This window comes from Molossus molossus, unplaced genomic scaffold, assembly GCF_014108415.1.
Source record: "Molossus molossus isolate mMolMol1 unplaced genomic scaffold, mMolMol1.p scaffold_m16_p_2, whole genome shotgun sequence".
NCBI lineage: Eukaryota > Metazoa > Chordata > Mammalia > Chiroptera > Molossidae > Molossus > Molossus molossus.
The window spans coordinates 28,715,142-28,739,188 of NW_023425355.1; the positions used below are offsets into that span (position 1 = coordinate 28,715,142).

General features: G+C 43.6%; 1 protein-coding gene across 1 annotated transcript; it reads right to left on the reverse strand.

The window, feature by feature from the left end:
* Window positions 1-2,863: 2,863 nt before the first annotated feature.
* Window positions 2,864-15,944, reverse strand: LOC118636154 (nuclear RNA export factor 2-like). The gene is given in 19 exon segments (XM_036271184.1): window positions 2,864-3,011; window positions 8,571-8,753; window positions 9,298-9,364; window positions 9,924-9,972; window positions 10,063-10,178; window positions 10,284-10,342; window positions 10,465-10,572; window positions 10,717-10,772; window positions 10,853-10,921; window positions 11,403-11,439; window positions 13,297-13,406; window positions 13,578-13,685; window positions 13,810-13,898; window positions 14,044-14,113; window positions 14,231-14,311; window positions 14,426-14,530; window positions 14,641-14,724; window positions 15,318-15,471; window positions 15,700-15,944. Coding segments are annotated over 19 exon segments (1,938 nt in total).
* Window positions 15,945-24,047: the final 8,103 nt, after the last annotated feature.

Consider the following 24,047-nt stretch of genomic DNA (forward strand, 5'->3'; position numbering starts at 1 on the left):
ATATTATAAACACAATAAGAATGATGTGCGTATCAATGAACTACCCCCAAAATTCCTCATTCTCCTTTCTAATTCCTCCCACTCCCTGTACACCCCCACCACCTTCCCCAGACAACCTCTGATTTGCTTTCTGTTGCTATAAATCAGTTTGCATGTTCTAGAGTTTTATATAAATGGAAGAAGATGGTAAATGCTTTTCTCTTCCAGGTTCTTTGATTCTGCATAATATTTTGAGGTTCATCCATGTTGTTAAGTGTACCAATAGGCTGTTACTTTTATTACTGAGTAGCACTCTACAATAATTTGTTTTCCCATTCACCAAGTGGTAGATTTTAGTTGTTTCTTGTTTGGAGCTATTATGAATAAAGCTGCTACCAAACTCATGTACAAGTCTTTGGGTGAACATATGCTTTCATTTCTCTTCAATAATTATCTAGGACTGGAAGGGATAGATTATATAGTAGGTATAAGGTTAACTTTTCAAAAACTCCCACACTGTTCTCCAAAGTGGTTGTATAATTGTATATTCCCACCCAACCAATTATTATTGAAGTTCTACTGTGTTCCAGGCACTCTTCTAGATGCTGGGGATATAGCATTGAACAAAGCAGACAAATAAGCAAGTCCTCATTCAGAAGAGTTAGTGTGGGTTCCAAGATGGTCTCTGGGAAGCAATCTTTGGAATTGAATATAGTATGCTGGATGTATATTACAGAGTTCCATACGGATGAACATCTGTAAAATGCAGGAGGGACAAGTAAGCCTTGGCTAAGGGAAAAGCCAGTCTTTGATGCAGGGCTAACGATAGCTTTTGCCCAACCTGTGTTGAGTTGTGGAACTATAATGTGCCACCAGATTTGCCAAGCACTTGGCCTAAGTGACTGGGCCTTTATACACTACCTCCATCAATGAAAAGCACCAGAGGGAAGGCAGGACTGTGGACAAGACAGCTCTCTACAGCAGAGGTTACCCCTGAAACCACTGACAGATGAAGGCTATCTGCTGATGTCAATGCCAGCCGGGTAGGCAACTAGTCCTTCCTTGAAGGGGACATCTAGGCAGCACGACTCTGTGTTCATCATAGTCTATCCTTTGCTCTAATTGGATCCACTTCTCCACATATGCCCAGGGAGCACATTCTCTAAAATCCCAGTGGTCTGTATTACTGTAGGAAACTTAGATGCAATTACCAGCCCATAGTGCTACTGCTGGTCTTGCAGCCACAACTAATGCACATCTCCTTCCTCCACTATCCATTTAAGATTCCCTTCATTTTTAACTCCTAAGTTTGATGGTCATAATAGGCTATAAGAAACATTATCTAGATTCACATCCCTGGTCACCCCAATCTCCCTGAATTGGGTCTCTCCCTTGTCCTTTTGCTGTCAAATCTGGGCAGGGCTGTACCAAAAAGCACCCAAAGGATCAATCTGGAGCCAAACATTTTTCTCCCTGTCCTCAATGTGTAATATCATCCCTGCCCTCTCCTGATGGTCAGAGTCCATTACCTCCGCCAGGATGCTGTCTCTTCTTTCTGAAGGATGGTTGAGGACAAAAGTGGCTGTTGTATCTTATAATTCAATATCCTGGAGTTCTAGGAACCATGCACCCCAATTTTTCCAACCAGGGGAAATGGAATGATGGCACATGTGGTCACTCCTGCTTACACTCCTTGTTTCTCAGACCCATGTATTATTCCCTTTGGGAACCAGAAGCATGCAAAAGTCTTTTACTCATGGTGTACACTGGGTCCTAGAGGATGACTTCCAATGCTACTAAAATATTGCCTCTGGACAGAAAGTCACCTGGGCCTTCAGCAGTCCATTCCAATCCTCTATTAGGCAGTGGGTTCTAGGTGATATAACATGCCATATGGCCACTGGATTAAATGATTATGGGTTTATTTCTAAGCCTTATTGCTGCACAGCAGGTCTCCTCATCTGATACGATGTTTTCTGGGAACCTCCGGACAGTGAGTCAAACATTCTGTATGCTCTCAGATGAAGGTCATGGCCGAGGCCCTCTAGGGAAACAATTACCTGGAATATGTGTATATTCCTCTCAAAAGCATGACTTACTAGGGTGAAAAGGCCCAATATATTAATTAATTTCTGTTTTTGAAAGGTTGGCAATTCAACAGCAGTGAAGTTATATCCACCTAGATAAGTCAAGGCTCATTCTCCTAGGCCCAGACATAGCCTCCATCTCTCCCACATGGCCACTTTGTACTTTGTTTATCCCATAAATATGGATAAACACAGTCATAAAAATATATCTGCCCAAGGACTTTGTGTAAACCTCCAACAACCAGTTGCTAAGGTTTTCCCCAAGCCATAGATGAACTCATGCTCCCAAGAAAATTCTCTTTTTCCCTGGATTGAAACCAATGTTACATGTTTCCTGATGGGGCTTGCCACCATGAAGTGATTGGTTTAAAATATCTTACAGGAAGGATGTATCTCTCTTCTTGGGTCAAAAAAATATTTAGAGGAACTGAGAGGCTCTCGAGTACATGCTTGGTAGCTCCGCGTTGATCCAGTTTCCTGTCCTCTAATGAGTCAGTAGCCAGCAAACTTATAAATGACACCATGGGCATATGTTAGTGGAGTATTGGCTTTCTACATATCCTAGACATCTCTCCAAGGAAATATATGTGCACTTTATTCATCTTCCAAAGATAATCTGAAATAGTTTAAGCCCAAGTGGTGAATAGTTACAGGCATTTCAGATTTATGAGATAGTTTGGGACCAGAAAGTTTTGTGGTTCCATGGTCTGACTTCTCACTTGACCATCTGTGTTGATGGCAGGCATCCTGTCCCAAATATATTTGCATTAGAACTAGGCATTTCCCAATGAATATCCTCACAAAGCTGAAATCTCCAAGAACTGTTCCATTGTTTGAGCCCATTGGAATTTATCCTTCACATTCTTATATCTTTCTGTAACTCTCATGTATGCATTTCTTTTTCTCAACAACATGATGAGCTTCATGAAGACATCTGACAGGAATCTGGAAAGTTTTCATAACAGTGTTATGCTGAGAACATAAATGTTGACTGTAGTGATTATATGTGTAAATGCATCCATCAAAGTTTATCAAATTATTGACCTAAATTATACACATTATATGGAACATAAATTATAGCTTAGTAAAGCTGATTATACAAAGACTTTGTATCCCTTCCAGAATCTGGAGCTGTGATCTGCTCCTATGTGTATTTTTCAATTAAAACATTGTCAAGTTGTACAGTTGGATTTTTTCTTTGTCTGTTTGTTTTGTTTAGTTTTTGCTGTATCCAAGAATATTCTCAGCAGCTCCAGAGTTATGTATCCAACCACATGGCCCGATCAAGATTTTTCATAGGTTCCACAAACTGACAGAACTGTCAGTTTCCTGGCATCGATCCAAGCTAGTTCTCCATTCACTTCCCCATCTACTCAAGCCACCCTAAACCAGTAGCAAAGATCCACATTTCAAGAGACACATTTTATTCCTTCCTATTGCTCACCACAAATATGGACTTTGTCAGCGAGTTCAGTACTTCCAGGGTTTATCTCATTTCAAGCTGCTCTCACCCCTTCCATTGGTAAGAGCCTGCTCCACGCCACTGTAACCTCTCACACTCATGTCTGTAGTAGACTCCTAACTCGTCTCCTTGCTCCTACTGTTGCTCTATTTCAATATCTTCTCCAAAGAAGTCACCTAGAGTGAACATTTATAGAGTAGATTACAATAATATCCCTTTCTAAAATGTTTTTTCTTTATTGATACTAGAGAGAGAGGAAGGGAGAGAGATTGATGAGAAATAACATCGATCGGCTGCCTCCCACATGCACCTGCACTGGAGATCAGGCCCACAACGTGGGCATGTACCCTGATCGGGAATTGAACCAGCGACCTCTTGGGGCATAAGTTAATGCTCAACCACTGAGCCACAATGGCCGGGCACCCTTTCTTTCTTAAAGGCCAGTGGCTCCACCTTAATCAGAACAAAACCTAGAGTTGACATTTTTTGATCTGACCCTTCCTACCACTCTAACCTCATTACCTAACAAGGTGCTTCCAATGCACATTGGCATCCAACCTGCTTCCTAAACATGCCGAGCTTGTTCATACCTTGGCTTTGGATCCTTCTTGAGGTTTTCTCTGCCTAGAGTGCCCAGTTCCTGGATCTCACCACTGCTGGCTTCTTCTTGCTAGTTGACTATCAGATTAAAATCACTTCTTCAGAAACCCTTTGCTGCCCTCCCCACCCTAGGCATTTTGAATCACATTTCCCCCAAATATTTTCTTACTAACACCTAACTCTTGAGTGTATAAACTCTTCTTGAATGTAAGCTCAGTAAGAACCAGGATCATGTCTGTCAGGTTCTCTGCTTTATCTCCAGTGTCTATCACTGCCTCTCATATCATTGGTATCCAATAAGAATGTGTTGAGTGAATGCACGAGTGAATGAATGACATAGTTTAAACATATGTATGCTAAGTTGTGACAAGCCAGGCATAGTCCAGAGCAGGGTATTTGGGAGGATGGTGGTGCCAACTGGGGTGTCACTAAAGCAGCAGTATTGTTTGAATGCATGAAAATTGTGGGTGGAAAATTGGGTAGAGAGGTCACTATAGTTGAGGGCATGCTTCTAGCTACCTTGGGTGTACAAATGTAGTATATATACTATACTGATTCTCCTTCTTTCTTTACATTTTTATTTATTTCAGAGAGAGAAAGGGAGGGGAGAGAGAAACATCGATGAGACAGAAACATCGAGTCATTGGCTACCACCTGCATGCTTATGCTCCCTGCTGGGAATCGAGCCTAGAACCTGAGCATCTGCCCTGCCCATGAATAGAACCAGTGAACTCCTGGTTCAGGGGATGATACTCAACAAACTGAGCTACACTGGCTAGGCTCTCCTTCCTTCTTTTTTAAATTTGTTTTCTTTAGTGATTTTAGAGAGAGAGGAAGGGAAAGGGAGAGAGAGATAAAAACATCGATGAGAGAGAACATTGACTCACTACCTCCTGCATGCCCCTCACTGGGTATTGGGCCCACAACCTGGGCATGTGTCCTGATTGGGAATTGAACCTGCGACCTCTTGGTGCATGTGTCGATGTTCAACCACTGAGCCACGTCATCCAGGCTCTCCTCCCGTCTTAATAAGAGAATCCCAAATCTACTTGGGACAGTGACGTTCCCAGTAACACTCCTCATTTGTAGCCTCCTTCGCAGCTAGGTATGGGCATATGAGCAACTTCTGCCCAATTAGGTGATTACAGAAGTGTTGCGCGGCAGTTCCAGGAAGACAGGTAAAAGGGAGCTGCATTTCTCACACCAGAGTGTTTCTCACACCATTGCTTGTAGACTGAATTGTGTCCCACACAAATTCATATATTGAAGCTCTAACCCGCAGGACTTTAGAATGTGACTGTTTGCAGAAAGGGCCTTTAAAGAGGTGATTAAGTTAAAAGGAGGCCATTGAGGTGGGCCCTAATCACCCCTGATTAGTGTCCTTATAAGAGGAGTCTAGAACACACAGACAGATACCAGGAGTGCTTATACACAGAGGGATGACCATGTGAAGAAGGTGTAAGAGGGTGGCCATCTGCAAGCCAAGGAAAGGCCTGAGAAGGAAAAAAACTGCTGGACACCTGGATCTGAGACTTCCAGCCTCAAACAATGAGAATTAAATGTCTGTTGTCTAAGCCACTCTGTGCTATCTTGTTATGGCAGACCCAGAAAACTAATACAGTATCTGAGATGGGTTTCAATTTTGGCAACTAATTGGAATGAACTGAGGAATGTTAAGTATACTGATGATTGGACCCACCCCTAAAGATCTGGTTGAATTGGTTGAGTCTGGGCATTAGAAGGGACACTAATGGATGTTCTGTGTTGAAACCCACATGTATAGAATAGTTTCCTGGATCCTATAGAGCTGGATGGCAATGATTAATCTGTCGTCCCTTGGAATACAGTCCCTCTGTATCTTGCCGCTTCCACTGTTATCCCCCACAGCACACATCTCCCTCCCTGGCTCTACCAAGGTCCTCACAGATGGAACCAGAGATTCTCCCACCTGTTAGTCCTGTGCCATGTCTGGGATCCATCCTAATTCGAGATGCATTAAGTTGCTTCAGCCCCACTTCTGCCCTCCCAGCTAAGAAAAATCTCAATAGTCTCACATTCTCTTACTCTTGCTTGTTAGCCTGAGTGAACACAGCTCCCTAGAGCTACATCTGGCCACTTAATCTAATTAGAGCATGAGCAAAAACATGAACTGACAATTAACTTTTGGTGACTAGGCACATGAAAAGATATTCAACATATTTAGCCATCATGGAAATTTAAATTAAAAACACAAAGAAACATTAAAGACACCTATCAAAATAGCTAAAAAATATGGACACCACCAAATGCAGGCAAAGCTAGATATAGTAACTCATATGTTTCTAATGTGAATGCAAAATGGTACAGGTGCTGTCCAAAACAATTTGGAAGCTTCTTTCAAAACTAAACATGCAACTACCATATTATACACCAATCACACAAAGGCAGTTTGCCCAGAGAAATGAAAATTTGTGTTCACACAAAAACCTGTATATGAATGTTCCTAACAGTTTTATTCATAATACTTAAGAAGTGAAAACAGCCCAGATGGCCTTCAACAGGTGAATAAACAAGCCAGGGTCCATACATACCATGGCATCCTACTCAGCAATAAAAAAGGAACAGACTGTGGATTTACTTAACTTGGGACGGCTCCAGGGGAGTTATGCTGAGTGAAAGAAATCCATTCCACAGGTTGCAAACTAGAAGATTCCACTTACATGACATTTTAAAAATTATGAGTGTTTAAAAGAGGTTAGGGGTGTGGAGCCCAGGAGAAGTTGTGCTCTGGTATAAAAACTAGCATGAGGCAATGTTGTGATGAGGAAAGAGTTTTGTATCCCACTTCTGGTGACAGTTACAGAATCTACTTTGCAGTATGAGTGCACAGAAACGAGTGCATGTAAATCTGGTGAAATCTCAGTAAGCTCTGTGGACTGTACCAAGAGCCATTTCCTGGTTTGATATCATACTCTAGTAATGCAAGGTGATATTATTGGGAGGAGGTGAGTGGAGGGTACAAAAGACCTGCATGCACAATTTTTGAAACTTCTGGTAAATCAATAAATATTTCAAAATTTACAAGTTTAAAAAAACAACACCGGATTTGTGGGCAAAATTAGGGTCAGGTACACAACACTCAAAAACATTGTCAGTGACAATTTTGAAATAAGTCAAGAAGCTAATAAAAAGGTTAGCATGGTTTTAGACCAGTGAAATGATTACGGAACCCATAAATACTACAATAAATATGGCACTCTACTTGATAAAGATGCTAAGTTTGTTTATAGAAGTGAGTGTCACAGCTTGTGAGTTACTCTGACATGGTGGCTAGAAGGCTATCAGGGTACAGACAGCAAAGCTTGTGTTTTAAGGTAGTCCAGAAATGGAGTCCCTTCTCTATAATTTTCAAGCACTGTGAAGGCCTGATATAAATGCTAGAGGCTGCCATGAATGAAGGGGAACACTGGACCTTCTGGTCCTGGCCCCATTGGCTCATGGTTGGGACAGGGAAAGAGCAATCCAAGACACAAAACATACAATGTGCAATGTAACTCTTTAATATGAAAACAAGCCAGGATTATGAGTGGGAACAGCACAGAACAAATCGCAGGCTTCAAGGTAAACTTTGGCTTTCTAGTCAGTCGTGCTACATCCTTAATTAGGAATGTGGCCTCAGGTTAGAAGAGCCATATAACAAAAGAGATTAAGAAGATAAAAATGAGAACACCTAAGGGCTCCTTTCCCAGGCTTCGTTTACAAGATTCTCTGTCAGTGCATGAAGGCCTCTTCTGGGATCATGCCCTTCATCTAGAGAAAGTCAAGAGATCATTGAGAAGACAGCAGAGCAAGGAGCCCTGAGAGTCAACCCCAGGCCACCTTGCTGAACACTTGGGGACCCGTTTCCCAGAGTTCACTTTTTACTAAGTAAAGAATTTTAAGTTTTGGTATCATCTCTTCATTTTATTAAAAGCACATGTGGCAGGGGAGGTCCATTTTGTCTGGACCAAAGTGGAGACACTTTGACCACACAATATCAGTGCTAAATCAAGTCTATAGAAAAAAGCCTCCAAGTTTACCAAGATTCTGGTATACACCAGAATTACCAAGTGGCACTGCAGGTAATACTGAAAAAGCACTGAAAAGTCAAATATCTATCAATAATAGCGTACAACCTACTGGAAATAAATTGCTTAATATACAGATTTAGCAGGAACAAGGTAGCTTAACCTATACTGGGAGAAAACTAGGCCGGTGGCTGTAATTAATAAAGAAGAGAAGTTTCAAAACGATGTGTACAGTATGAAAAGTGGGTTTTATATTCAATGTATTAGCATAAAATTAAGGTATCTTCACAGGTGAACTTCTGTAAGAAAAAAAATAGATATAAAATAATTACCTACAAGTTCCCCCTATTCAATTCTCCCAGCTCCCTCCTTTCCCCGTGGATACCCAACACTCACTTCCAAGACCACTAGAGGCTCATCCCAGATAGAATGGAGGAAACCTGTACCACTTCCTCCTGCTCCTGAGACAGGGTGGGCCCAGTGCTGCTGGAGGGTGTGGGCACTTGGGTGGTCAATCCACTCTGAGTCTTGGTGGGGGTGACATCCCTCACAAACAGCTCCTCGTTCACAACACACAGACTGGAGAAAAATGGGTCTTCAGACAAACTGATGGATAGATAGTGCTGCACCCTCAACAATGATCCTGCTCCCAAGGGCACTCAGCAACCAGATTCCTCCTATACACCACCTGGGCCTGCCCCCTCCATTCCTTGCCTGGTATCTCTTCTCCTCTCACAGACCCCACCTTTGAAGAAAATGTCTACAAGCTTCACTAGACTTCTACATCAACCCCATTGCATTTACTCTATTAAACAGCCCAAGGGAGAGGACAGTCTAATCCCATTTTCAGAGGAAAACAAAGTGTTTCAGAGAGTTCATGTGATTTCACTCAGGTATCAATCTAGTGAGTGTTGGGGTCACGAAGAGGACATAAAGGAAACCTGGAACACTATCAGTAGTCTAACTCCAGACCCATGCTCTAAACCCCTATGCAGTCCTGTCCTTGGATCTACCTGTTGGTTTCCCACAACACTGAGAAAACCTCGAGGACATGCACTGGCACATTCTCACAGGCCTGAGCACAGGCTGGGCTGCATGTTCCCTCCCAGAGCACAGCACTCACCTGGAATTGCCGGCAGGGGTGGCGATGAAGGTCCGGGTGAAGGCACGAACAGAACCCTGAGAACTTTCTTCCATGTCAACAACAACAAACAATAACCCCTTGGAGCCATGCTTGACACAGTCATGCAGTGTTCCCCAATCAGGGTGGGAGTTGGTACTCATGCCAAGGGGAGTTCTTTTCACTGGTGGTGAGGTTGTTGGGAATGGGAAAGACAAAACATAGCAATCTGCTCCCACTGATTTGGGCCCTACTATGTGCCAGGCCCTGGGACAACTACTTCATTTCATTTGATTCATTTTTTTGCAGCAATTGAAGAAATGGGTATTAGTCTCACTTTGCAAATGAGAAAAAATGGGAGGTGAAATAATGGGCCCAAGTTTGCACAGTCAGGATCTGGGATTATAGCCATCAAATCCCACATCTGTGTCCCCCAAAGTCCCAGCTGTGTGGGACTGACAGGCATGGATGCTGGTCTGACCAGGAGGGTTTGGGGGCAGACTGGAGGCAGGAGAACACAGAGTGAATCATAAGGAAAGGGAAGGGATCAGGGAAACTGAGAGAGTTCTGAGAGGGAGCCCAGCCAGGGGGAGGAGAGGTGGGGCATGTGGGAAGGGAACTCTACACACACTCACCTTCCCTGAACACCCCACTGACACAGAAGAAGAGCAGACTTTCCTGAAAGGGAACAGCAGAGGTGCTCAGTCACCAACCACACCTACACACCTGCCGCTTAAAGGTCTACGTGGAGGACAAGAGGATGCTCACCGACTGGAAGAACATGTCCACCAGGAAGGAGCTGAGGTCATGCTGAGTTTTTGGCAACACACAGAGGGAGCTCACAATGTCATGTTTTGTATGTTTCAGCAGCTGAAAACACAGGTCTGTGGGGGAAGGACAGCAAAGTTCAGGGTTGCCTCTCCCTGGGCCCTATGACTGACCCTTTCATGCCCCCTTCTCTGGTCCAATCTTCCCCATCCCATACGCACTTGGGTCCTTGAGGTTCTTCATATTCCTGTTATCCTTGAAGTACTCAAACAAGCTGCTTCTAGGAGAAAAGGAAATTAAAAAAAAGATGTGGTCTGGCCAGTGTGGGTGTTTCCATGACCTGGCCAGTTTCTGTTGGGGAGACACAAGCCCCAGAATCAGAGTCTGAGCTGTGATACTCACGTGGCTGGGTCATCCCAGCTGAAGGGAATGGTCAGGGAGAAGCAGGCTTCATCGTGATAAGCACCAAGGAGATGCTGTCTGTCTCCAGAGTCATAGATCAAGTAATATCTGTGAGGGGACAATGAAGACAGTTTAACTCTATGGCATGGACCTCAAAGGGGACTTTAAAACTCTCAGGAGCAGACATGTGGTTGGATGGCCCAGACTATCCCTGCCCTCCTCCCCATTCCTCATGGTCTCCGGAGTACTCACTGCTGTAGGAATTGCAGGACTTGAGTCTTCAGAACATCAGATCCTTTACAACTTTCCTGGAATCAAAGACATTTGAGACCATGTGGCTGATGAAGCCTCCCCTACATTAGCCCAAATGCTGATCTTTCTTCCTCACCTTCAATGGCTTGTTTATGTAGGGTCTGTCAATGTTAACAGTAGTTGGTGGGGGTAAATCCTGGCCATCCTGGAGAAGGGAAGAAAAGTTAGCCATGCAGACCAGGGAGGTGGTTCTGGATGACTAGGGGAAAGGATGGGCCCAGGAGACAGTGAAGGTCAGAGCTGAGGAGTGAAAGGCCCCAGGAAATTCCATGGGGAAGATTCCACTGGGTGCATCATGAGGGTTAGGGTCCTGCAAGTCTCTACTGTGTTATACACAGTGTGTGTATGTGTGTGTGTTCACATGCATGTGCACGCGCGCATGTGTTTCTTTCTCTCTCTCTCTCCTTTCCTCCCACACTCTCTTCCCTGTCTCTCTTTCTACCTGTCTCTCTCTGTGTACATTTTTCCAGAGATTATTCATATTCAAATCTTTTACAGAAGTCCATGTTCCCCAAAATGGATAAGGGTCTAATGCACACATGTAATCTAGGCAAGACACAAAGGGCTGAGGGCAAGTGTGGAAGTTGTCAAGTTAATAAGAGGTGATAATGAATGCAGGCACTTACCAAGCGTAACAACTTGGGGAAACATTTCCTGATGGCTCTGTCCGAATTCAAAAACAGAAAGAAGTGGTTGACAGTATGGGTTGCAATGCTCACATTTACTTAAAACACTGATGGCCTGAACAGAGATAGTGTTCTGCCCAGCCAGGAGCCCCTTTGGACTCCTCAGCCTCTGATTTTAAGGCTTCTGGGTCCACTTCCCTGCTGAGCACTGACCATCTGCCATATGGGATCTCTGAAATGCAGTGTGCTCATCGCTCTTCACACCTCCACATTCATATTACCTTCTTATTACCTCCATATTACCTTCCTCCTTCACTCTCTTTTCCCTCACTCTCTCCCTCTCTCACCTTTTCCCTCCCTCCCTCTCCTCCCTCCTGGTTAGTTCCTGCCTACAGGACTCCTTCTCCAGTGCCACAAGACACAGCATTTGGATCCCAGACTCCAGGGCTTCTTCCTCTTCCCTGCCTCCCTTCCTCCTTCCAGGCCCCTTCTGATGGATCTCGGGAGAAGAGGGAATGGGGTAGGGGCCCAGGGCTCTGACATCTCACTGGGGGTCCAGTGTCCTGCCAGGAAAAGAACATGTCCCAGGGATGGAGCAGGATGCTGGGGCACGGAGGTGAGGAAGAGGGGTATTAGGAGTCACAGAGGGTAAGGGAGGAGGATGAAAACAGAGAGAGTGAAGATAAAAGTTGAGATTGTGGAGACCTAGAAGAGTAGACACAAGGGAGAAACAGAAAGAAAAGGGAAGGGAAAGAAGTTCTTCCCTGGCTGTGAGGGTGAGGATCAGATAAGGGGAGAGAAGAAAGGGGATATGGTAGCCGTTTCCATCATCTGCCCCTGGCTGTCCTGGGACCCGAGGTAGGAATCAAAAACATGGACCTGTTGGCCTCAGGGCCATGGGATTCTGGTTGAGCCTTTGTCACCTGTGGGAGCTCAATCTGAACTGGGCCTGGGGAACACAACAGCCACAGGATCAGGTGAACTTCCCTAGAAGGACTAAGCATCATGCCCCAACTGAGCTTGGCGTTGGGGGTCTGTGGCCCCCTCTTAGGATCATCACCTTCTCTCCTCAAAGCCCCTGTGCACCACTGCCTGCCTTAGTTGGTTCCTTGCCAGAGGAATCCTACCTGTTTTAGGCTACCCAGGGCTCCTCTGAAGGACCTGGCAGGTGATGTGATGTGTGGAGAGAGGGTCAGTGTCCCTGAGAGGACTGTCCTTCTGTCTCCTCAAACCTCTCTGCCCTCATCTTTCCACTGTTGCCTCGAGAGGCCCTTTGATCACTGGCAGTGGCTCACTTCTGGCCCTGACTGAGGGAACCCTGGATTCTCCCAAGGATGGCCCATCCCTGGTATTGCACTAAAGAAACGGAAGTCATGATGACGGCCACTTGGGGCCCCGGACATTGGCGTGGGTTGGGAAAGTCTTCATGCCAACTCGAGATTTGAGGGGAAACCCTTTAGAAACAAGGGAAAGAAGGTTCCTCCTTCTTAGGGATACTCTATCATTTCAGCAGCAGGAAGGACTGTCTCAGTATGAGTTGTGGTGGAGGACGTTTCTCAGCCCAGATCAGCAGTATCTGCCTCGAGGCTCAACACTCCTAGTCCTAGTGATGGGGCGGGGGAACCCTGCATTCTTTAGCACATTCTTGGGTGGACATGGCACAGAAAACCAGATTCAGAGTCAGGAACAAGACCCCAGATCATGACAACAGATGAGCAGGTCAGAGGAAGGATAGAGACCTCTAAGCACAGGTGAGGGACAGAGAAGAGAAGGTGGGGCCTGTGATCCTCCCAGAGAACCAGGGCTGCCACCTGCTGTAGTGGGGAACTGTCAGGGGTAGTTCAGGCTCCCAGGAGTCAAAGGTCCCCAGGAAGAGTGATGGGTTCACACTGACCTGATGTATGTGGATTGGTCTGGGAAGGTGCGGCACAAAGGGTTATCTTTCAGCCACAGCTCTTCAAGCTTCAGGCCTTTGATCTTGCCCAACTCCCAGGTGGATTTCAGCTGAGAAATATGGGGGAAAATTGAAAAATAGTCCAGGGTGCAGAGAGACATCCAAGGCCCTGCACCCACAGTCCCCCCCCCACACACAAGTATATGTGCTTGCCTGCCATGATCACTTTATAATCACCACCATTCACTCTCAACTCAAGTTTGAGCTGTCCCTCTTCTCACCTCATTTTTGGAGAGGTTCAGGATCTTGACTGTGGGAGCCATCTGTATAATATCAGACAGGCCATCCAGCTGGTACAGTCTGTTGTTGTACAAGTTCAAGGACAACAGCTTTAGGGAAGAAAAGTTAGAGTAACGATTACGATCTAGGATCTAGGACCTCAGAGACAAATCTGCCTTCCATCCCATCTGTTCTACCCCTACCATAACATCAGCACTGGGTCTAAGGTCTCACCTCAGGGAAATTCTTTTCGATGATCTGCAGGGTGGCAGCCATGCAGCTTCTCCGATTCAGGATTATATCAATATCAAGGTGTGCAAAGCCTTTGGGGAGGTGAGAGTAGGGAATCACAAGGCTGCCAGGGGTCCCAGAGCAGTACCAATCCCTCCCTCATTACCAAACCTAATCTCCCTCCCAGGGAGAACCCTCTGCCTTCTCCTGCCCTGGAATTACTGCTGTCGGTTGTACCTGGGTCAAAGCGAAGCTTATGAAGGTCAAGAGCTTTGTGGAACACATCATATCGTTTGTTCATGGTCAGCTGCAGAGGGAGATGAAGAGAGAGCTCTGAGGCTGTGGTGTTGACTGGGAGGTTGGGGCTGGAGGAGGAACAGGTAGGTCTGAGAGTGGGCACATATATGCCTTGAGTCTGCATTACCTTTAGCTGCTCCATTTCTTCTGGCTTCAGTTTATCCTGCACAGAGTAGGGTACAGCAGAAGTACTGACAAAAATAGCAATCTGTAGGAAGAAGACCTGAGATAAGAACCAGCACCTCTAGTCATACAGGAGGTGATCAAGCCTGTCTGTCCTCCTGCTTCAGGACTGAGTAGAGATAATGACCTTGACACACACCTTTTGGTTCTCCTCATCACAAATCTTGTAGCTGACATCCTTCAAGGCAGAGGCAGCACTAGCATCCTGGACAAAGAACCGCGCCCTGTTTTGTGCATAGTGAAACTACAGGGATTCAAGCAACAGCAATAGTGTCAGAGGTCAATGGCCCCAACTAAGCCACGTCTCTCCCCCTTCCCTGTGCCCCCTCATCAGGATTCTCCATCCTCTCTTACCTCCACTGGAATGAAGGGGACACTGCAATGGCTCTGAATGGAATCCATTAGCCATGTCCTGTCGTATTTTCTTGCACATGGAACCTAAGGGTCAAAAGAAGGGCACAGAGACAGGACAGAAAACATGAAAAAAAGCTACAGAACAGATGCAACATAGTGTTCTGTCCCTACCTTCTACTGAGCTTTAAAAGGCTTCTAAACAAGGGACCACTGGCATGATTTCTTGTTTGTGCCAAATAAGGAGTTCTTAAATACATTTTCTCTCCATTCAAAGTGCTCTTTCCGGTAATCAATTTAAGGTGTTAGACATTTTCTTCCTTTTACAAAGTTCCAGGAAATCCTGTCTGGGACACTGCTTGCACCTCTGAGGAGTTTTCCAGAGACTTGATCCCCCATCTCCCACACTCAGCTTGAACCAAACAGACATCTAGTGTTGTCTTGCTCCATTTACTTGGCAGTAGTTCCACCTTTCCCTTTAGACAGCTTCCTCTGCTTTCCATAGAGTCAGTCTGTTTCCTTATATTGCTTCTCTGAATTTGCCCTTAGATGAGTAAGTGTTAACAAGGACAGACTGTAAACAGTACCCAGTAAAGTGTCTGTGTCTCTACATGAGACCAACACAGTCTTCCTGACCTTTCTCTCCTCCACACTGCATACATTTTTTTCAGGATACTCACTGTGATCTTGAACCAACTCTCCAGGGTTCGATCTTGGGTGTTTTCCCCCATTTCTCTCTTGACATGTTTTCTATTGGTCCACACAGTGACACACAGATGGCCTTTGTTATGCCACTGCACTCTCCTCTTGTTGTGTCCCAAGGTATAGGGAGTGCTGCAGGAGGAAGCAGAGAGAAAAAGGGTGGACATAAATGCTAAGGAAGTCTTCTATACACCCTTGTGTCTCTGACACCAGGACTGCATTTAGGATTGCTTGACCATGATTTCACTTCTAGCATTCTTCAGCTTTCCAGTGAGAGAAAAAAAAGAAAACCATGGAGAGTGAAAGAGTTGCACAATCCCATAGGCTGCTACATGCAAACCAGGCTGCCTGGTCACTTACTGTCTTGCTTGGTACTTCTGGACTCCCCTCATCTCCCCATTTCCATTATCCTTATGGGGGTGTGAAGTTTGAAGTTCATATCCACCACGTTGATATCGACGGGTACTCTTGCCAAAATGACCTCGGAAAGTACTCCAACCTTTCTGTCTTCCTTGAGGTGAGCTACCTTCATCATTGTCTTCTGAAACAAGGAACAAAAATACAAGTTTGGAGACGTATCTGTGTTCACTTACTGCATAGCACATCTTAGGCTAACACCACGCTAGGGCAACAAAGTGCCAATCTGCCCTAAGAGACCAATCCCACAAACCCCAGAAAAAACACCTCTGCCTGTCCAGATAGAACAGCCTTATCTGACAGATGGTGCTACCAAGGCAGAAGTGGTTCAGGATGAGGAAAGGGGAGCAACAGGGGGAGGAGGAGGGGAGAGGAGAGGAGAGGAGAAGAGAAGGAATAAACTGTGGAACCTTTTACAAAAAGGAGTAGGATTTACAAAGAACAGAGGTGTATGAGTCCATTAGTTAGACTGGACGCCAGCCATACATCAGGAAGGCATGTAAATCTTGCCTCTTTTAGAGCTCTCTAACAACTCCACCAACACATCCGAAGCAACCTCTCTCCATGCCTCCCAAACCCAATCAAGCCAGCACACCGATTTCACTGAGTACTCAGCCAGTTGTGCTTCCTTTGACAGTGTGGTGCAAGCTTTCATGCCAGATGGAACGGAGGCAACAGCTTCCTAAACTGTCATCCTCCCTCCCACCTTGACCCCAACTATAGTCCATCTGAAGTATCCAGAGTGAGCTTTCTCTTGCCCAGTTTGAAATTTCTTTGAGTTTAGGAGACAGCTCTTTCTAACCTCAGCTCTTTTGTAACAAGGGTCTGGACGACAAACTGGAATGATGTTTCAAAAATCAATTTCCAAATCACTGGGTATTTTTCTTTTCACTTTCAATTATCAATTTCCAATTTGATGCCTCTATGGTTAGAGAACATACTCTGTGTTATTTCAATTATTTTTAAACTTGTGGAAGTTTATTTGATGGCACAGGGTTCACCTGTCTTGGTGAATGTTACAATGACACTTGAAAAATACTGTATTCTGCTGCTGTTGGGTGGAGTGTTCTATTTGTCATGTAGAACCTGTTAGTTTATTGTGTTCATCTGATCTCCTCAATGCTGATTTTCTCTCTAGCAATTCTATCACCTGCTGAGAGGAAGTCTTGAAGGCCCCAACTGTTATTGTGGACTTGGCTATGTCTCCTTTCAGCTCCATCAGTTTTTGCTTCATGTACCTTTTGGCTCTGTTGTTTGGTGCATACACACCTAGGTCCCTCATGTTTCCCTGGTGGATTGGTCCTTTTATCAGTATGTATGCCTCTCTTTCACAAGTCTCTTGCAAATTGTCTACTTTATTGCAGATTGTAGCCACAGGTATGCTCATAAAGAGCCTTGGCTATACTGCACTCTACATTCACTCCTAGGAGTTGTGTTGCTGTCCACCTCTCCCCTGACAGATACTCCTGGCAATGTATGTATTTTACCATGTGGAAGGATTTGGCAGTTTTTCATGGCATCTACAGAAATTAGGTAGTCTCCATTCTCTCTCTCATGCATGGATTCATCCAGGGTATTCTATGTTTACCACATTCCAATGAAACGATGTACCAGCAGACATCACTGGTGGTTTGGGGGGAAAAGGAAGATAACGGGAATTAGACTGTTAAAAACAGATTCTTTGGGGGTCTCATATTTAATGTTCTCTGGGTTTGTGTGTTGTACATTTTGTACATTAATTACTCTATGTTGACTCAGGGCCTCTTATGAGTAAAAATCCGTTCACTGCTGATCATTCCACAATGTACTGAAGGCAGCCAGGCCTCAGACTCACTCCTCTGGGGAGTCTTTGCTGTCAGTGTGTGATCCACTGTCAGGACAATCCTGTAACTCACAGCCTTTGAGAACTATCCTGTATGGCAGTGGAAATGAAATTGAACATGGCTGGAGCATCTGACCCAGAAATATCACTCGCTCAGTCCCCAAAACTTGGAGGACCTCTAGAGTGCTTTCTCTCACACACCACATCCCAGGGATCAGGAAATACTCTAGGCCCCTCTCCCAAGTCTATCCAGATCTAGCCATTTCTCACCACCTCCGTTACTACCACTCTGGCCAAGACAGATGGGGAGGAGGCAAGGATGAAAGCAGAGGGACCAGTTGGAAGGCAGCATAATCCAGGACATCCATGTTGGTGCCTTGGACAGAGCATAGGTTCCATCACTTTACTCTGCTGAAAACCATATAACAATGCTTTGAAGCCCATCAACATGGTAAATACTCATTACTTCATAATGCTGATAAATAAGCATAACAACAACAATAAAAAGGAACCTTTTTGGTGACTTTTGATGAATTCCAGGAACTCAACTGATTCTCTTGAAAATCCATCCGTGAAAGGAAAAAAATTCAAATATTACAAAGAGGAGTAATGGCAGGATGTCAGCATATGGTGTATGGGAAGAGCCCGAGCCATTTTCAAAAACTGACATTACTTTACAAATAGCATCACTGAAGGGAAAGTGTAAAGGTGAGCTAGCTAACAGCTTCAGCAATGCCCAGATCAACCAACTAAGTATTCCGGTGCCTAAAGAGGGCCAGAGCCGTTCCTCATCAAGGTAATTGAGACACAGGTGAGCGCAAGCATGGCCATGTTTGGGAATCTCTGAGGACAGTGAGCTTGTGATATAAGACACAGAGGGACAGTCCCACCCCCCCCCCCACACACACACAGACAAACACACACACATCCACATACTGAACATTTGCATCTTAGCACCACCATCCCTGTCTCACAATCTTGCTATCAGAATCAAAAGTGATGAGGTATTATAAACCAGCTAGTGCGTCTCATCCAGGCAGTCTGGTTACCTCCTCAAGCTCCAGAAGGTATTAGCTGATCTTCCCACAAAGAAATAGTTGTGAGTATCCTTTAAGACATCATGTGTGTATGTATGGTACTTCCTGTGTCATTTTGGAATTCTGCCTACATCATTGCTATGCCACTGAGTTCATGGCACGGCATCCCTGCCATAGTAGGGAAGGAATGCTGTGAGAAGGAAACCCACACTTGCCCAGCAGCAACCAACATTTGCTCAGTGTTGGGCAGACTCACTAGATTTCTTTGGTCTCCTTAGACAAGCGCCAAGGTAGCATATTCATGGTCCCTTTTCATAAATATTAGGCTCACAGGCGTTAATTAGAATTTTTAGGATTTCTAAGTGGCAGAAAGTAAGTGGCAGAACAGGAATTGTGTCCTTGCCTACTGGTCTACTTTCATGTCCTAAGTGATTCTCCAGCTACTGCACAGGCTCTCCTTCTATGGTAAACTTTTACTTCTCAATGACAGATTAATGAGAAAGCCAGAGATGATGTTTTGTGACCAGGAGTGTAGTCACTCCTGCTTGGGTGTATCCTGGTGTCTTGGACCAAGTAGAGATATCTGTCTCGGAATAGACTGGGAAATATGTATGGAATATAGATTTCAGAATATAGATTTCAGGAGTCAGTTGGGCTGTCAATGTGTGGCATATAATAGAGGCCTAATTAATATTTGTTAAATGAATGTATGTAATATAAATTCGGGATCACCAACCAAACCACTTTACAGCATACATGCATCTCACACATTTCTACCTACCTCTATTTATTCCAGACAATTTTGGGCTGCAGAATTGTTTCATAAGATGCTTTGTAAACCCACTATGAATTGCAAAATTAACACTGTTCTTTAGTGTACAGTTAGAAAGAGAGCAAAGTCCCTCCAGTGGACTAACAGAAAACTACAGCTTTTCTAATCTTAGGAAGGGAGACTTTTACAAACAGTGCTCACAGAAATGCTCATAGGCTTTCCTAGAATGCACAGACATAGCTGGCAGTCTGTTTCAGGCAGGAAAAAAGTTGTGCAGCACATATCCATGGGTGCTCAGCTTTGTGACAGACAGTATGTCCAGCTGGTGTCTTAGAGAAAGGGAAGAGTGTGGGTGTGCATGGGTGTGTGTTCATATTTTTTGTTATATGTTTTTAAAATAAGGTTGGTAAACGCATTCCAAATCATGTTGGTAAACGCATGGTCACTCAAAACTGGATTGTACTGTATATTTTGTCTTCATGTATTATGTATTACATATGTCCTAATTTTCAATCCTTTTCTTAATATGCCCTTAAAATTATTTTTTTACATCTTGGTGTTTTAATATTTGAATACATTTTTTTAAAAAAATTAAAACAATAGAATTCTCTGTAAACAGTATTCCAAGTGGTCAAAGCCAAAATATCCAGTGGAGCATGGTTTGGGGTTTGGGGCAATTCCAGGATTTACATCCCTGTTCTAAAGCTTCCCAGAAGCAGCACATGAATACTTTATTTTCTTACTATGTTTTTTTTTTTCTTTTTTTGAGGTAACACTGTTTAATAACTTTATGTAGGTTTCAGGTGTACAACATTATAATTCAACATCTGTATTCACTAGAGTGTGCTCTCCACTGAAAGTCTTGTGTCCATTCATCATCATATATTTAACCCCCTTTACCCATTTCAACCTCCCTCCACCCCCCTTCCCCTCTGGTAACCACCAACTGGTTGACTGCATCTATGAGTTGTTTTTATTTTGCATTGTTTGTTCATTTGTTTCTTTGTTTTATATTCCACATGAATAAAATCATATCGTTTCTTGTCCTTTTCCATCTGACTGATTTCACTAGCTTAATACCCTCAGTGTCCATCCATGTTGTGACAAATGGCAATATTTCATCTTTTTATGGCTGAAGAGTATTCCATTGCCTAGAGATACTACAACTTCATCCATTCATCCACTGATGGACACTTAGGTTGTTTTCGTATCTATGCTACTGTAAATAATCCTGCAGTGAACATTGGGGTGCATATATCTTTTTGTGTGTTTTCATATCATTCACATATGAATGAAAACACTACCCTTATTTTTTGAGGAATTTCCGTATCATTTCCTATAGTGGCTACAATAATGTATGACCCCACCAACAATGTATGAGAGTCCCTTTTAGTACTATTATTTTACAACATAAGACATCATGTCCTATGGGTATTTAATGATATTTCCACCAATATACTTCTCTATTAACAATGCACAAGAGCCTAATTTCCTACAATATATTTAGCCATGCAAAGGTCATCTTGCAGTTTGACCCAGACATTTCACTTTTTGAATTTATCCAAATGATTCTCTGCCAAAATATATATCTGTAGTTACATGACTTGGCTTTACAAGCTCTTTAACAAACGTTTAAGTTTAGGTGTGTAAATACAAACATGAAGAACTGAGGGAAAAGTAACATGTGGGAATGTCAACTGTGTTTACAAATACTAATTTGGCATGCAAAATATCTATACTTTCATGACAATGCTTTACTTGTATAAAAGCCTGGGTTGGAGTTTTGATAGCTGCTTGCAGTGAAGTGCTCACTATTCCTATTGAGGTATTACACAGCATAACAGCAACTATTCATTATTGATAATCAGATCCAACTGTCCTCTCTCTGATTAAAAGGATGTATCACTTAGGATGACTCACGCTACTTTACTTGCTCTCAAATTACTTATATGTTAAAATCGGGGATTAGGACTCAGCAACACCTCGATCAACCATATACCTATATAAAGCATATACTACACTCCAAAAGGTTCCTAATTAATCTCTTCATCTCCTAGCTCCATTTAAACCTTGATCCGTTTTCTGTCACTATATATTAGTTTTGCCTGCTCCAGAATTTCATAAAAGTAACATCATACATCCTATATGCCTTTGTCAGGCTTTTTAAGTCAGTGTGATGTTTTTGAGATTCATACATGTTCTTTCCCTTTTTATTGCTGAGTAATATTCCATTGTATGAATCTGTTTGCCTTTGGTAATGTTTTAATGAGGTTCAGGAGGAAGTGAAAGTAGGTAGATCCTTTGTGTTCAAATCAGCCATCTTTCTTGAATAGTTTTCTGTTCTTATATAATGGATATAATTTTTTTTTTCCTTTACCACTCCTTTATCTCTCTAGGGAAATATTATCTTTTTTTTTTTTTTATCCTCACCCAAGGATATTTTTTCCATTTACTTTCAGACCGAATGGGAAGGAAAGATAGAGAAACATCAATGTACATTGATTGGCCGTCTCCTGCAGGACCCAGACCAGGACTGGGAACCAAACCACAACCAAGGTATGTGCCCTTGACCGGAATCAGACCCGCGACTCTTCAGTCCTAGGGCCAATGTTCCAACCACTGAGCCAAACTGACCAGGGTGGGAAATACTATCTTAAGGCATACTTCAATCTCTTCTACTTTTCTGTTCTCTCAGTGAAAATCACTTCATTTGTTGAGTTTGTTCTGTCCCTTTCTTGCTTACCCTGGGCTGTGATTATCTCCTGTAGAGGAGACCACACAGCCCACTCAGTCTTTGGGCTCCTGGGTGCTTGGCTTTAACCTATACCTTGCTCTGGCCTCACTAGTGGATTAGCTTCCTCTGTGGCCTGACCACGGTGGCCCCTGTTTAGCATTGTGTCTTCCCATTTCCTTTCTGTTTCATGAAGAGATTATTCCCTCTTTCTTACATGGGTATTATTCCTTCATGTTTCCCAGTGCAGCTTATATTTATAATTATTGAAATATTATACATTCATTATTAAAATATTATTATTCTAAAGCCACAAGTATAACATTTTGAAACTAAGTACTGTACCATGTTTGTAGTCTGAAGACTGAACTTTTTAAGGTAGTTCTCAAACTTACTGAAACAATTCAGCCATATGGGGAGACAGAAATAATTACTAGCATCTATCTACACTTACAACACTTAAAGCAGAATAGGGATCAGACCCAGGCAAAAGCATTTTTAAACCCTCCACGTGACTGTAGTTTGCAACCAAGGTTGAAAACCACTGTGTTAAAATATCAGCTTTTGGTTTATGCTTGCCAGAAGTTCCTAGGAATAGCTTCCACCTTATTTTGCTGACTTTCCACTCAGTGTTGTTTTGGGGCACTAGGGATTCCATAAGCTTAGATCAGGGACTGGCAAACTATGACTCATAGGCCAAATCTGGCCGGTGGCCCACTTTTGAGGAGCCCATAAGAGAAGAGTGGTATTTACATATTTGAATTGTTGAAAACTCAAAATAATAACATTTCTTGACAAGTGAAAACTATCTGAAATTCTGATATCAGCGTCCATACATCAAGTTTTACTGCAACTTAGTCATACTGTTTCTATTGCGGCTTTCACTCTACAATAGCAGATTTGAACAGTTACAACAGAGATCAAATGATCCACACAGCCTCACATATTTAGGATCTGGCCCTTTCCAGAAAAAGTTTGTTCAGCTCTGGCTTAGAGCCAGTGTCCTTAAAGCAGGTGCATAGTAACTCTTGTAAATGCCTGATAGTTCCTTTGGCAAAGCCCAGGAAGATTTATTACAGTCACTTGTGACTTCATTGTAGGGTCTTTCCTCAGTAGCCCAGTTGTTCCTGGTTTTGTGTGTCAGGTGTGGGGATTGAGTCAAGGACCGTCATTTGCCCTAAGATGGCTCAAGTTCCCAGATCTTGACTTTATATATATTTTATTTTCTCATATTTTATTTATCTTTACACTGATCAAATACAACTTTGGAGAATGTTCAGATATTTCAAGATCCAAGGGATATGTTGATCCATAAGCCATCTTCAAAGTTGCGGTAGCTCAAACCAATCTCACTACCCTTCCATCCTTGCTGCCTATTAAAGTAAACAACACTCACCCAGCCGGTGTGGCTCACTGGTTGAGCATTGAGCCATGCACCAAAAGGTCGCCAGTTTGATTCCTGGTCTTGGCACATGCCCAGATTGTGGGCCTGATCCCCAGTGGGGTTTATGCAGGAGACGGCTAATCAATGTTCTCTCTCACCGATGTTTCTGTCTCTCCCTCTCCCTTCCTCTCTCTCTGTAATATCAACAAAGAGAAATAAATTAATACATAAAGTAAATATCATTCATCTTGACCTGTGAGGGTAAGTGCTTCTACCTAGCCTGTGACTCCAGGATTCCCACATCCCCAGTGAAATCAGGGCAGTATCTCCCATCTCACCTGAGGCCTACTACACATGTCAGCCACTTCAAAACACTTCAAAATGAAGATACTCGCCTCCTCAATACATTCCCCAATGCTGTGGGAAAAGGAGTGTCCTTTCAGTCACTAAGAGCAGATACTTGGTCCATCCAAAATTGAGTTCAAAGGCTTTTCAATTCAAGTGTCCACAGGTGATAACTTTGGCAATTGTTTTACCACTGCCTG